The 14,607-nt window shown below is 36.2% G+C and overlaps 1 protein-coding gene across 1 annotated transcript in view; it reads right to left on the reverse strand.

The window, feature by feature from the left end:
* Positions 1 to 14,607, reverse strand: part of LOC123550957 (E3 ubiquitin-protein ligase rnf213-alpha-like) — a 158,058-nt gene that overhangs the window by 55,879 nt on the left and 87,572 nt on the right. Inside the window, exons 44-51 of the mRNA XM_053540043.1 lie at positions 11,940 to 12,106; positions 10,383 to 10,605; positions 6,318 to 6,488; positions 4,495 to 4,557; positions 4,234 to 4,343; positions 2,140 to 2,277; positions 632 to 791; positions 246 to 322 (exon numbers count right to left, since the gene is read on the reverse strand). Coding sequence (XP_053396018.1) covers positions 246 to 322; positions 632 to 791; positions 2,140 to 2,277; positions 4,234 to 4,343; positions 4,495 to 4,557; positions 6,318 to 6,488; positions 10,383 to 10,605; positions 11,940 to 12,106 — 1,109 coding nt within the window. The remainder of the gene's footprint in view (positions 1 to 245; positions 323 to 631; positions 792 to 2,139; positions 2,278 to 4,233; positions 4,344 to 4,494; positions 4,558 to 6,317; positions 6,489 to 10,382; positions 10,606 to 11,939; positions 12,107 to 14,607) is intronic.

Below are 14,607 nucleotides of genomic sequence, written 5' to 3' on the forward strand. Positions count from 1 at the left end.
GTCTAGATACGGTAAGCATTGCTTTTTGATATTGGTAAAAAACAAAGACAAATATCAAACAGGGAATGCGACGTACCAAACACGCAACTATGTATTGAAATTTTCTGTTTGCTAATTACTTATTGTGCTCTTTTATTGACAATAAAGTTGTCAACATTACTGTATTCAGAAAAACACTTGAGCAGATCGCTATAAGTGATATACAAAACTGTTATCTGTATGTGTGAAGGTACATAACTTCTTACCTGTACATGTTATTTGTATCAAAAAGGCACGCTTGAATGAGACCAACGGGGCTGCAGTCCGGGTCGTTTTTTCTTGGCTAAAATCACATATTAACACTATGTTGAATATCTAAACATACTATAGCAGTCGTAAAGAATTCAATATGCTGAACAATCATCTGCTAACAAAATTGTATATATGTTGCATGTATATGTTTTCTTGTATCTGGGACCGTCAAGTGTAAATGGACCTCTGAGGAACGAGTCTATGGGTCCGGATCGGGAAAACAAGTGCCAAGTAACATGAAAACTTTGATGCATAGCAGAGTTATGAACAAATAAGTACTTAAAATTAAACAGCAGATCACTGAAAATTCATTGACAGCTTTTACGTAAACAATACATACCTTCGCGTCATAAACAATGGTTGTTAGATTTTTCCTGAACGTTTCAATTGGATCAACCTCGTCAAGTCCTCCAAAATTTCTCTTAATGGCGTGCACCATCTCATGCCATGTTGGCTTCTTTCTGGATTTTTCAACAAATCTGAATACCATCTTCACTAAGCTGTAAACATATATGTTATGAAAACGTGTTTTCCTTTAGTTGCATTGTAGGTTTCATTTATTCAAGATATTTCCTTCATACAAATAGCAGATAAAAATTAAAACCCAAGCGGACAAAGAAATTTCCATTACTACCATGACCTGAAACATGGTCCAGCAAGTGTTAAACAAACGAAAGCATGTTACATATACCTTAGGAACGACAAAATAGCAAAACAATTAAATGCATTATACACTGCCAAGAACAGAACGGAAAGTATTTGAACATGTAAGCATTACTCTAACTAATCTAAATCTAAGATAATATTTAAATAACACGAGTCCATTGTATATGTAATTCTGATGCTGATTTTGTACTTTGCGCCGGCCTGACTTGTGCTAACTCTAGGTTCATAAGTATTATAATTTTCATAATCATTCAACGGTTCTGTGTATTTGATTATTCAGCTGTTTAATGCATACGCAGTAGTTATCCTTCTTGACTAATTAACTTTGAAAACTGGTCTGTAAATTCAGAGGCTTAGATTTTAAAACTTTCTATAAAACCACTAAGTAAAACTTGTTTCGCAGTGGCCATATTTTTGACAATTTTAGATGGCTTTAGCACATTTAGAAGAAGGACAATAAAAAATGATATTGCAAATAAAAGAAAACTAAGGCGGTTAATGAAAGGTTTGCATAAAGGAATAAGGAGTGAAAATTGCATAAGATTTTTATTATTTCAAAAGATAGCGTTTTAGGAAAGTAGGAAAATTGTATAAAGAACTTATCCCTATATGAATATCATTAAATAGGTCAGTTTCAAGTTAATCCAGGTAGATAAAATCTGAAAAGTAGATCCCTCGGAAACACCGAGAACAAGGCAAACAGTGAAAATTGCAGACTCGGTTTGATTATGTTCATAAGCAGTAATGGAAAATGCAACACTGCCCACGCCCCCTAGCACCGGCTTAAGCAGTATTCAATCTTCAAATCTAAACGAGTTGAAATCAATGATCCCGAAGGACCAGAAAATATACCAACACCGAGTTATCTCTTCACTGCCACTGTCAAATGAGAGGTATTCCTCTAATATGCTGCATGCTTGAGAGATTATTTACAGTACGCTTTCAATGGAAGATTATGTGAAGTTAGTATTTTCCAAGAAACAATATGGTTAATTACTGTTGTGTACCACTTTGTAATGGGTTGGAGGATTCCATTTTCCAAAGGACAAGGCTTTAAAAGACTAACTGTGGGAAGTTGAGAAGAAAGAGGGCAAATTATGGGATCCATCAAAACATGATTTGCTTCAGTTTTCCGGCGACTTGATGCTCTGCATCAAAATTTTACTTGTTACTATTATCTACCTGTAAAAATCTCTCAGCCCGAAGAACTCCCTTTTCTCATCAGAAGCTTTCTTAAATACTTCCAAATACGACACGGCCATTGGTTCAATCAACGGTTTGATCAAATAGTCAAAGTTTTCCTTTGTCTGACATATGCCTCTGAAAAAAGAGAATAAAAATATAGTTACTTTTTCACGACATATGAAATTATTACTGCAAGTATTTGCCATCCCTAAAACATTTGGGCAACATATGTCAGACGTGTGTGTTCAAACAACACTGAATCAAAGTCTTCAAAGATATAAACGATGGGTAGATACATATAACTTTTATTTGGCATGGAATTCGTAGTGGATAATTCTCCCAACTATCGTCAATTTCAACACTGAGTAAATCTGGCAAATAATAAGGTTTTCAACACAAGGTTCTTACAAAATCTGAATTAATATCCCATTTTTATGCTATACATGTTGTATATTTGATGAAAACCAAACATACATGCTTGACTAGTTCACTAGTTATTTTCAATGCTGATGCTTTAGGAAAAAGTAGTTTCACCAATTAAAATAATAATAAATTTTAAAAAGAACAGTTTTTAATAATTAAGAGTTAGATGTACCAGCGTTAGCTTACAGATGTATCTACATCTAGGTATTTATCATGCATTTTAAATGTCTGTGTCAAAAATGTAGCAAATGCGGTGTAAAAATATGATTTCGCTTCAGGAGATATGTACGTGTACTGAGCATAGACGTATATAAGCTTTATTCACACAGTTGTTGGAAACATTAGAAATATAAGGTTTACACGAAATGAACGTTTTCACAGGTAAACTCTTTTATTCGGTGGTCAAAGAAGTATTTAGTTGTTTATATTGCAGGCTGAAAATGTAATAGTAGACGTTCGTGGATATGCATGCTACCGTCCATGACCTCTAGCACAGGGCTGAACAAAAGTCAAAAAGTTGCGTTCATGGCTTGAAACTGCCTTTTGCATTCACGGTCACTGTGACATTAACCTTTTATAAAAAGTGTTTTCAAAAGTTATAGGGGTCATTCAATGCCCATCAGGCATGTGCCGATTAAGTTTTAAAATCATGTGTCAATGCATTTATTTATTTTTTTAACTCACAGTCACTTTGACAGACTGACCATGAAATTAAAACAGGTCATCCACTGTCCGTATGCAAAGTGCCTGTCATGTTTGAGGATAAGAGATCAAAGCATTTTTAATCTTTAAAGCGGGAATTACAATAGTCCAACAGGAACAGCCACATTCAAAGCTAAACAGTACTCCACATGGAAATAACACGCTATGAGACCGACGTTAAAGTCGGTGGTGCCATTGATAACCTATGTGCTCTTAAAACCGATATGGATCATAGGATCATTCTACCTGCCAAGTTGTATGATACTATGTAACGGGGTTCTCAAAATATCAAGCGGAAACCGCTTTTGTACCAACAGTCACTGTGACATTAACATGAGATCCAATGATCTGAAAACATTAAGGTTCATCTACTGCCAATGAACAATGTGCTTATCATGTTTGATGGTCACATGTCTAAGCATTCTTAAATTATTAACTAAGCTGAAACTAAAATGTTAACAAACGGACAGACGGACGACCAGCGCCGTCACATAACACGTCCCTCTGGGAAAAAAAAGTTTGGCGTGATTTTGTAACAGATAGAGCCCTAGATCGCAGTCTGTGCTGTATAGAACGTATCATAGTAACATTTTGGCGCATTTTAGTCCTTCAACAAAATATTATGCCGTCTGGCGAAAATCAAGGTCGATGAAGGTTTTAATAAAAGAGCGGCCGAATCTTGGCAAAATCGGGCACTTTCGAAGAGACTGACTGTTGGTGAGTTGGTATCAGTTCAGTATTTAATAATGAATGAAAGCTACGATTTTTGCAAGGCATGGATTACATGCTAATGTCACAGCAGTCATTTTTCAAGTTGTACAAAAGAAACTATGCTATAAGTCCGATTCAATAAATAAACCATGCATGCCTTTGGCAATTTTAATTTGTTCAGTGTATGTCCGAATTTGCAAATTAATTCATAACTTTATTTATATATAATATTAAAAATGATATGAAAAAAATTACATTGCGCTGTTTTTCAGTTCCTCTTGATCAGGTATTTCTCTCTGCACAAGAATTCCTCTGTTCATCTTGGCAGGATCTAGAGCCCAGTTTGATATACCAATAAAAGCAACCTTGACGAAAAAGACATAAATGGTTAGCCTTTTAATGTCTACTGACTAAAACGTCAGTAAATTAGCTTTGTTAAAATCCTCAAACTTTGGTTAAATATTTCGTTTATTGTTACTTCTTCTTATTATTTATATAATTATTAGGTAACGTTACCTTTCTATACTTCTCAGGCTTTTCATCACCTTGACAACCGTCTTCCAACAGTGGATGAAGCGTCTATAATACAAGGCATACAAATATTTGCTATTATGCAAAATATACCAGTAGTCATCTTACAATGATCTGTTATCCATCGGTTGCGGCATTTACTTTTTAACATAATAAAATAAAGTCTTTGCACAAGTTTTAACAATGTGCTGTTGGTTTTTGTGGTTTATTGAAATAAAACGGTAAAATATATTGCATTTTCACTGTTTCAAAACGTGATATTATCAAACTGATAATTTCACTGGTCCTGTCTTGGAATAGAACTACACTCCCATTCAGAATTACATTTACCACATACACATACATGTATAGCTATTTCGACTCCATAAAACTGATATTGCACGCAAGAGCATATATTATGTAAACGAATGAGTTTCAAAAAATGATAATTAAAACGTAACAAGCAAATTCGATGAATTGGTATCCCCCGCCGAAAGGGTTTGTGGTGAGGAACGGCAAAACAGTATATCCGGCAAAAGTTAAGGATGTTACTAAGAGGCAAATAATTCCATTAGTCAAAATCTATTTAACAGAAAATGAATGCAATTTTGTTTTTTTGGCGGGGGAAGGGGGGAGCGAGGGTGACTGGGTGAGTGTACAAAACATCTTTTGTTGATTATAAATATTGATGGAATATTAAAAATGAAAAAAAAAATCGGGGGGGGGGGGGGAGGGGGCGGGGTGATGCATGCTTTGGGTGGTGGGCATGACTGGGTGGAGGAGTGAGGTGGGGGAATGGTACAACTTTGCATTTTGATAAATATTCATGGAAGGTTTGAAAAAAAAAGATAAAAAGGAATGAAAAATTATCTTTTTTTTTTTTTTTGGGGGGGGGGGGGGGACAGGAGGGGATGTAACCAAGGCAAGGTGGTGACCAGGTGTGGGTACACAACTTCACATGTTTATAATTAATGTTCATGGAAAAGAATGAAAGACGTTTAATGAAATTCTACCAATTGGTTGGTTTGTTATGTACAGATCTGTAGATTTTTAAACAATTAAAGGGCAATAACTCTAAGGAAAATTGACCAATTAAAAAAAAAGGACAGGCATCATCGAAGTATGTTGGTTCATATTTATTTCAAGTTTCATGAAATTCTACCAGCTTGTTACCGAGAAATTGCTGCAGACGTGGATTTTTCATTAAATCAAGGGCAGTAACTCTAAGGAAAATTGACCAATCAAAACAAAAAACTTGACAGGCATCATCGCAGTATGTTGGTGCATGTTTATTTCAAGTTTCATGAAATTCTACTAGCTAGTTACTGAGATATGTCTGCGGACGGACGCACGCATGCACGCACGGACGTGACGGACGGACAACGCCATTTCAATACCCCCCTCCCGATTTCATCGGCGGGGGATAATAACTTCAGTCAATAAGTTGATGAGTTAGTTATAAGTGATTTTCATTGCGCTATATACGCCCTTAAGTCGGTAGGAACATTTGACATCATTCACAATCTGCGTTCATTAAGTTTATAAATTATAAAGGTGTTTCCAACAAAACAATGTGATGTCAAGCTGTTACGATTGATGTTGTGTGTTGCGCATGATGTTGCGCGCGTAAATTGGCTCGTTCGGTGAAAAATATTAAGATCTATCAATGCGACAAACATATTTCCTCTTTTTAATACGTTAATTGTCTGGCCGCGTGTATAATTACTTTTCTTTAAAATGCATTGGTACTTGTTAAATCTGTTGTACTCAGTACAAAATGATAATTATACGATAAAAAAAATAATTGCAAGGTCCATAGCTGACTCTACCTTGAGCGGCATTCTAGGACTGTCTTCTGCCAAACCAACTTCATCTAGGACAACTATGGAGACAAAAGTATCCAAATCTTTGTCTTTCTGGAACTGAGCACACTGTCTGAATGTACCAACTATACCATCTGGGGTAGACAAAGGACTACACTGGAAGGATACCATCTGAGCCTAGAAAACAGTCCGAAAAATGGCTGTTAAAAGTAATGAACACGGACAAGTTTAATGATACTGATGAACATTTGACAATTCTGTATGAGATCTGCCTAATAACTGGAAGGTTTTAAAAACTCTTTCCGTCAGTCAGTATTCAAATATGTGGTAACATTGTAAAGAATAATACTTCGGCAAAGCAAATCGGTTATGAATCGTTAACAATATTCTAAACGAAGAGGCCGATAGTCATTTTTTACAAATCAACAACATGTAATTTTTTCTTCATCATAAGGCTTCATCATTTGTAAAACGTTAAAATGCTGAAGGTATGTAATACCTATCAAAATAATGCCTTTCTTTAAATCACAATGGCAAATCTACCTAGCTCCACTGGCCGATTGTTAGAAAGGTTTAAGGCTTTTGAAATTTTCTAATTTATTTAAAAGACCACATGAATTTAGACTTTGTTCGCACAACTTATTACATTTTTAATGCACACAAGTATGATACGCATCCTATATCCCTTTCACATACTGAATAGTTTTATGTACAGGATTGTACGAGTACGTCCTTTATAAATGTAATATTCGCTTCTAGTAAACTGAATTCTAAAAATAATTCACTTCCTAAATATAAATACGCTTAACACATCTTCTATTGAGACTTTCAGTATTTAGTGCTAAGATCTGACGACCGTACGTGCTCAAATTTCAACAAACTAATGAAATAATATGACATTGTTTAGCAATAATATATCAAAATAACAATAAAATTGATTATTGAAATCATATGATTGTATTCATTTAACGGTGCCATCCCATTTTAACAGCCACAAACATACACTTCAATAATTGGTATTTATTACATATTAAGCAAAAATCATTCGTATTGAATAAATATGTGTAGAAAAATGTGATCAAACATCAGACAAAACATGAAATTCTTCCAGGAAAACGGATATTTTGGTGATTTTGTTAAGGTATAGGTCCATGTTTCGGAGAAAAAAGTTCAAACGTCATCAAATCATAGAAAGAAAGCATTGTTTTACATGAAAATTTAACAGCATATGAAACATTTATATTATTCTACAAAATCATTGTCAATTTATTCATGTATGTATTGAATTCCGGAAAGGGACTGCATGAAGGGGCCACACTTCTGGACAGTTCAGCGCCTTTAAAAACTCACCATTTTGAAACAGCTGTTACATGTTTTCGTTTTGATGCATTTGCAACATCGTGCGAGTGTTTAAACTTTACATAACTAGGTAAAACATCGTTTTTGACAATTGTTTACATTTATTTCTTTACAAATGACATTCTTATTCAAAGGGGGACAACTCATTAAGAATATTTTAAGTATCCAACTCTGTGGGATAGAACAGTAAAGCATGTATTGGACAGATAAGTTGTGCGTCAAGGTCCTGTTCATTTACTAAAAAAATCTGTTATTTTGTGATATACTGCTAAACCTTAAGAATGAAACCGGCACATTTTTATATTCATTTATCTGTATTTTATCGACATTTTTACAAATGTGATGACATCGTTTAAATAACCAAGAGGGCCATGATGGCTCTATGTCGCTCACATGGGTTTCACAGTTCAAAAATGTAAAACATTTGGTAGATATTGAAGATATTTCTATTTGTACCTTTGGCAGTGACGAATTTTTTACAAATCAGAAAAATCTTTGAATGACCTTGTAGAGGGTCAACTAACATTAGTTTGAATGAAATTTCGTTTCGGACGTGAACATCTTTAAAGATTCCACTATATACATAGGGTGTAATGTGACCACACCTTTTGGCGACCTTGTTTTTAATCAACTGACTTATTTTAATATTCTTTGCAGGTGGCCCAAATGATCTCTCTTAAGAAATCAATTTAAAATCGTGCCCTTGGGTTTAGTTTCTGGCAAGAAGATATTTAAAACTTTCACTTTATACATATTAGGAAGAGTGCCATTTGAATGTCATACCTATTTACCAATCAAAATAATAGGAACAATCTCTGTGGAGGACAAGTTAAAGAACATTTGTGCGACCTAAATTCATAATCAGCCCAGCGGTCAAGTTAATGGCAAATTGGAATTATTTGAACACTATAAGTAACAATTTAGCCCAAACATTTCTGACAAGAATACCTATATTTCCAAAATATAAAATTATAGAAAGTCCATGGCGGTCATGTTAGAGCGTTACCAATGGAAAAAAGTTGTTGAATTATTAATTACTTTAAGATCAGTCTAACTGCTACTGCCAGGACAAATTCTGCTGTAGCCATATAAAGAAAACCTGATTCGCCCCCTGGTGGCCATGTTTTTAACGAATAGAAATTATTTAAATGCATTAGAAGAGAGTCATCCAAAATATTTTCCTCTAAAGCTATATATGGAAAGCCTGTTCAGTCCCATGGTGGCAAAGGTTTTATCGAAACGACCTGATATGAACAAGAGCTCGTAGAACACGAAATGCCCCCCTTGATTATTTCAGTAATTGCACAATGAACAAAAATTATTTGCTCACTGTAAACAAAAGTTCTACTGTTCTGGTTCAATGTGACCTTGACCTTTGACCTATTGACCTAAAAATCAACAGGGGTCGTATGCTGGTCATGATCAACCTCCTTATTAAGTTTGTTCGTGATCCTAGGCCCAAGCGTTCTCAAGGTATCGTCCGGAAAGGGTTTAACTGTTCCGGATGTCAATGTGACCTTGACCTTAGGCCCACTGACCTTAAAATCCATAGGGGTCATCTGCTGGTCATGACCAACCTCCCTATTAACTTTCTTGATCCTAGGCCTAAGCGTTCTTGAGTTATCGTCGGGAACACGTTTAACTGTTCCTGGCCAATGTTACCTTGAACTTTGATCTAATGCCCTCAAAAAAGGGGTCATCTGCTGGTCATGACCAACGGTTGAACCTCCCTATCAATTTTCCTGATCCTAGGCCAAAGCGTTCTTGAGTTATCATCCGGAAACTGTTTTACTGTTCCTGGTCACTGTGACCCTGACCTTTAACCTACTGATCTCAAAATCTAGAGGGGCCATCTGCTGGTGATGACCAACCTCCCTATCAACTTTTACGATCCTACGCCCAAACATTCTTGAGTTATCATCCGGAAACCGTTTAACTGTTCCGGGTCACTGTTACTTTGATCTTTGACCTACTGACCTCAAAATCAATAGGGGCCATCTGCTGGTGATGACCAACATCCCTATAAATTTTCTGATTCTTACGCCCAAGCGTTCTTGAGTTATCACCCGGAAACCGTTTAACTGTTCAGGATCACTGTGACCTTGACCTTTGACATACTGATTTCAAAATCAATAGGGGTCATCTGCTGGTGATGACCAACCTCCCATCAACTTTCATGATCCTAGGCCCAAGCGTTCTTGAGTTATCATCCGGAAACGGATTGGTCTACATACCGACCGACAGACATCTGCAAAACAGTATACCCCTCCTTCGTCGAATGGGGGCATAATAAATGTAATAAAGCATCAGCCACGGAAAATGTTCCAAATATTTTGGAATCGGGCGAACGGTTATTTTGTAGAATTTCAAATTGAACCCTTTCAGTTTCCATATCATCCAGAGTTCTGCAAGGAATACAAATATTTGAAGGAATATGAAAGAGTTCAGCAAAGGCACAATCCTGTGCAACTTGTTTGAAATTGGCTTGGTAGATTAGGAGCAAACTTTCATTATAAAAAGTGTGGACGGACAGTTGATATGCAAACGGCATCCAACAGCCCTAAAACATCCTTATGAGCACGAAATGATGAGCACTTCGTACTCATGTGAGCTAAAAATCTACTATTGTTTGAAATTTCACAAAGTGTATCAAATTCCAAATGGTAAAAATAAGCGTTGCTTCAGAAGGTTTGATAAATGTTTGTTCTTTACTTGTTTCATTTCTCTGAACAGAGCTTTCCTCGCAGCATTTCCTTGCATAGCATCTGACACTATCGTTTTTGCAAGGGACTTGGAACTTCCAGGTTTTCCAACAAGGAACAATGGAATGCGAAGTTCAATGCAGACTACCATCATGAAAACATTCTCCTTCAAAGCCATGTTTCGTGCAATATTGTCCTCTAGCTGCACATGGTCAAGAAACACATCCTGACAACTAAATAAAGATATAATAATAATTATAACAAAATATGTATAATGATCCTTTGGAAGCAAAGAATGCAATCAAGAAGAATGATAGCAGACTCAGTTTTGAGTCTGTTCATGCGAGGTAATGAAATGTGCAACACCTCTCACGCCCCCTAGCACCGGCTTTTTATAAAGCAAAAATAAATTGCATTACAAAATAAGTTTTCCAAGCTAAATATGAAAGGAATTAACATAAACGTTTCAAAATAGAAATCGGAACTATCTGACTTTTGACTTAACATTACTAGAAATGTGTCCATAGGTCACGGATTTCCCTGATATTTCATGTAAGGACATGAGGGTTTGTTTCCTGTACGTCATGGAACTTTGACATAAATATTAAGACTAAACGTTGTGTTGGAACCTGGCCTTTGATAAGGGGCTTTACAACTTGAAAGGGACATATTGCTTTGAATGAAGAAGACTAGACCAACCTATGCATGCATATAAAGAGCCCGGACACGAATAAAACCAACTATATGAATGTTCTATACATGTGCATACCTGATATATCTCTTTGTTATGGTGAAAGTTTTTGCCAAGCATTTTGAATATCCGGCCATTTAGATAAAAGTAATAGACTGAATAAGAAAAAGTGGAAGTGAAACTTTTGACCTCTATGTGCAGCCTGAACCAGCTGAGGTATGTTTCTTCAGAGCGGCACATTGTTTAGTTACGTTAAATGTTTGTGCCAAGTTATTTAAATATTCATACATGCATAAAAAGTTACATACCCAACAAGCAAAATGCCAAGCAGCGTTGACGTCTAAGTATGACCTTGACCTTTGAGTTAGGGATCTGGATCTTGCATGATATGGTGATAATTTGTACCAAATTATTTTGAAATGCAACCAATTATAACAAAGTTCTAGGTCGGAGACGGTGTGCACAAAAATGACAAAATATTTTAACTCTTAGTGTGACCTTGACCTAAGGATCGGAGTCACGCTTAAGACAAATCGTATAATTAAGGTAAATGAATGTATTAAGTCAACAGAACATCCGCCCATGAATAAAAAAAGTAACAAGACAGAAAAAAAACTTATATATTTTACCACTAACAATGACCCTGACCTTTGGGCTAAGGAGTTTGATCTTGCACTTAACAAAGTGCCTTGTTACCGTAATCATTTGTGCCAATATTATTTCGGAATTGACTTACACATGTAAACACACAGTCAGACAGTCACTATATGATTCTGCCCATTTTTAATGGCAGGGCATAAAAAGAAGTAAAAAAATACCTTGCAAACATTATATAACATGGACATTTCAGTTCAAATCAAAAGATTTTTACACTACCATTCAATCTCCCTCCTAATTTGTTCTGCTCCGCCAGAAATTTGACACGGTGCACGGAAAAACTGTGCAATATATTCACGATATTCATTTCTGTTCTTCAAACAGGCATGGTAGCACACACCAAGAGCCAGTACCAATGATCGTGTTATATCTTCTATACCATCGCTCTGTAAGTAAACAATGAGTCATGATTGCACTACGCCTGTCGCCAGTTTACAACTGTTTTTAATTGCAAATTCAAGATCGAGGTTACAGAGACATAACGTTCGGCACCACACTCAAACTCGCTTATGTATGGGGCGTAATATAGTATTAATAGCACAACTACCCCAAAGTCAAAAACGCATAACTGTTCGATAAATGGTTTAAACAAATATTGCTAAATCAATGACACGTATGCCCTATAATTTGCTTGCTCCACACGTTTTTTCTAAATATAATTAGAAATGGTGAAGAAATGAGGAACACAGATACATACATACATGAGAAATGACCAGCAAGTAAATGTATAACAAGATAAATGTGTATTTTTTCATTAAGTATAGTGACCATAGTCAAACTCAGCGTTTTAGATGAGAAATGAGGGATTGTTTTGCGTAGTATTTTTTTCGATTCGTGACCATGTCTCTATATTATACGTAAGGCTAGTATATTACATGTACACACCGTCAGCTTTAATGACATTATCTTTCATATCTGGTGTTATTGGGCCGATCTCTTCTGTGCATACATACACTGTTCAAATGGCATTAAGATTGGTAAAGAAATAAATAGAGTAGAGTGTAATGTTTGGCATTTATGTATCAAGGACAAAAAACTCTATAAAAAGTTCTTCAATCAGCCTCGTAATTGAACTTGAACGAAATCTTATATATACAAAGTATGTGACTCGTGTAGGTGCTAAGATGTTAACATTTTTAAATACTGATTTCTTTTATTAATCAAGTGCCTAGCTGCGGACCTTCTAGTCTGAGTTGGCCTATAAGATTAAATACGATATAGGCAACGCATTCAGTAATTGCACAAGGAACAGAAATTATTTGCTCACTGTAAACAAAAATTCTACTGTTCTGGTTCAATGTGACATTGACCTTTGACCTATTGACCTCAAAATCAACAGGGGTCATCTGCTGGTCATGATCAACCTCCCTATTAAGTTTAGTGATCCTAGGCCCAAGCGTTCTCAAGGTATCGTCCAGAAAGGGTTTGACTGTTCCGGGTCAATGTGACCTTGACCTTTAGCCTACAGACCTCAAAGTCTATAGGGGACATCTACAGGTCATGACCAACCTCCCTATCATGTTCCATGATCCTAGGCCCAAGCGTTCTCAAGTCATTGTCTGGAAACGGTTTAAATGTTCCGGGTCACTGTAACCTTGACCTTTGACCTACTGACCTTAAAATCAATAGGGGTCATCTGCTGGTCATGATGAACCTCTCTATCATCTTTCATGGCCCTTGGCCCAACTGTCTCAAGTTATCGTCCAGAAACCGTTTAAATGTTCCTGGCCAATCTGACCTTGAATTTTGACCAAATTACCTCAAAATCAATAGGGGTCATCTGGTGGTCATGATCAATCTCCCTATCAATTTTCCTGATCCTACGCCCAAGCGTTCTTGAGTTATCGCCGGGAAATCGTTTTACTGTTCTTGGTCACTGTGACCTTGACCTTTGACCTACTGACCTCAAAATCAATAGGGGTCATCTGCTGGCCATAACCAACCTCCCTATCAACTTTCACGATCCTAGGCCCAAGCAATCTTGAGTTATCATCCGGAAACCATTTAACTGTTCCGGGTCACTGTGACCTTGAACTTTGACATACTGACCTCAAAATCAATAGGGGCCATCTGATGGTCATGACCAACCTCCCTATCAACTTTCATGATCCTAGGCCCAAACATTTTTGAGTTATCATCCGGAAACCGTTTAACTGTTCAGGGTCACTGTGACCTTGGCCTTCGACATACAGATCTCAAAATCAATAGGGGTCATCTGCTGGTGATGACCAACCTCCCTATCAACTTTCATGATCCTAGGGCCAAGCGTTCTTGGAGTTATCATCCGGAAACGGATTGGTCTACATACAGACCGACCGACATCTGCAAAACAATATACCCCTCCTTTTTCGAAGTGGGGCATAATAAGGATTAATGAATAAAATGGGCTAGAATCTTTAAATTGTTTAATTTGGCATTTGTGCCAAACCTCTTGTCTGTATGATCCAAAGTGAACTTTACTGATGTTTGATGGCGACTGCATGTCACAGTTTGATTAAGTGTACTTAAATGTGCTTGCTAGAGTGTAAACAAACAAAATCACATACAGATGAAGGGCACATAGACGACATGGATCTAACGATTCCTAAAGAGCAGTGCGTGCTCAGATGAAAATGAAAATATATAACTTATTAGTTATTGTTAACAGCTTATTAATATCCGACATATTGGAGTCTTTTCCTCACATTTAAAAGTGCTGACACATCAAATAAACTTAGCAAATTGTTAATTAAACCTTATTTAGTAGACATAAGTTACTAAAACAAGTGTATCAGAATGGAATATATAAATTAATCACGGAAGTAATTTGGATATTTCTGAAAATTCAGCAAACATTCATTGACATAAATTTAAGATAGATTTGCTTTCTTAGCTATGTTATGAGTGT

This window comes from Mercenaria mercenaria, chromosome 4 (assembly GCF_021730395.1).
Source record: "Mercenaria mercenaria strain notata chromosome 4, MADL_Memer_1, whole genome shotgun sequence".
Lineage (NCBI taxonomy): Eukaryota > Metazoa > Mollusca > Bivalvia > Venerida > Veneridae > Mercenaria > Mercenaria mercenaria.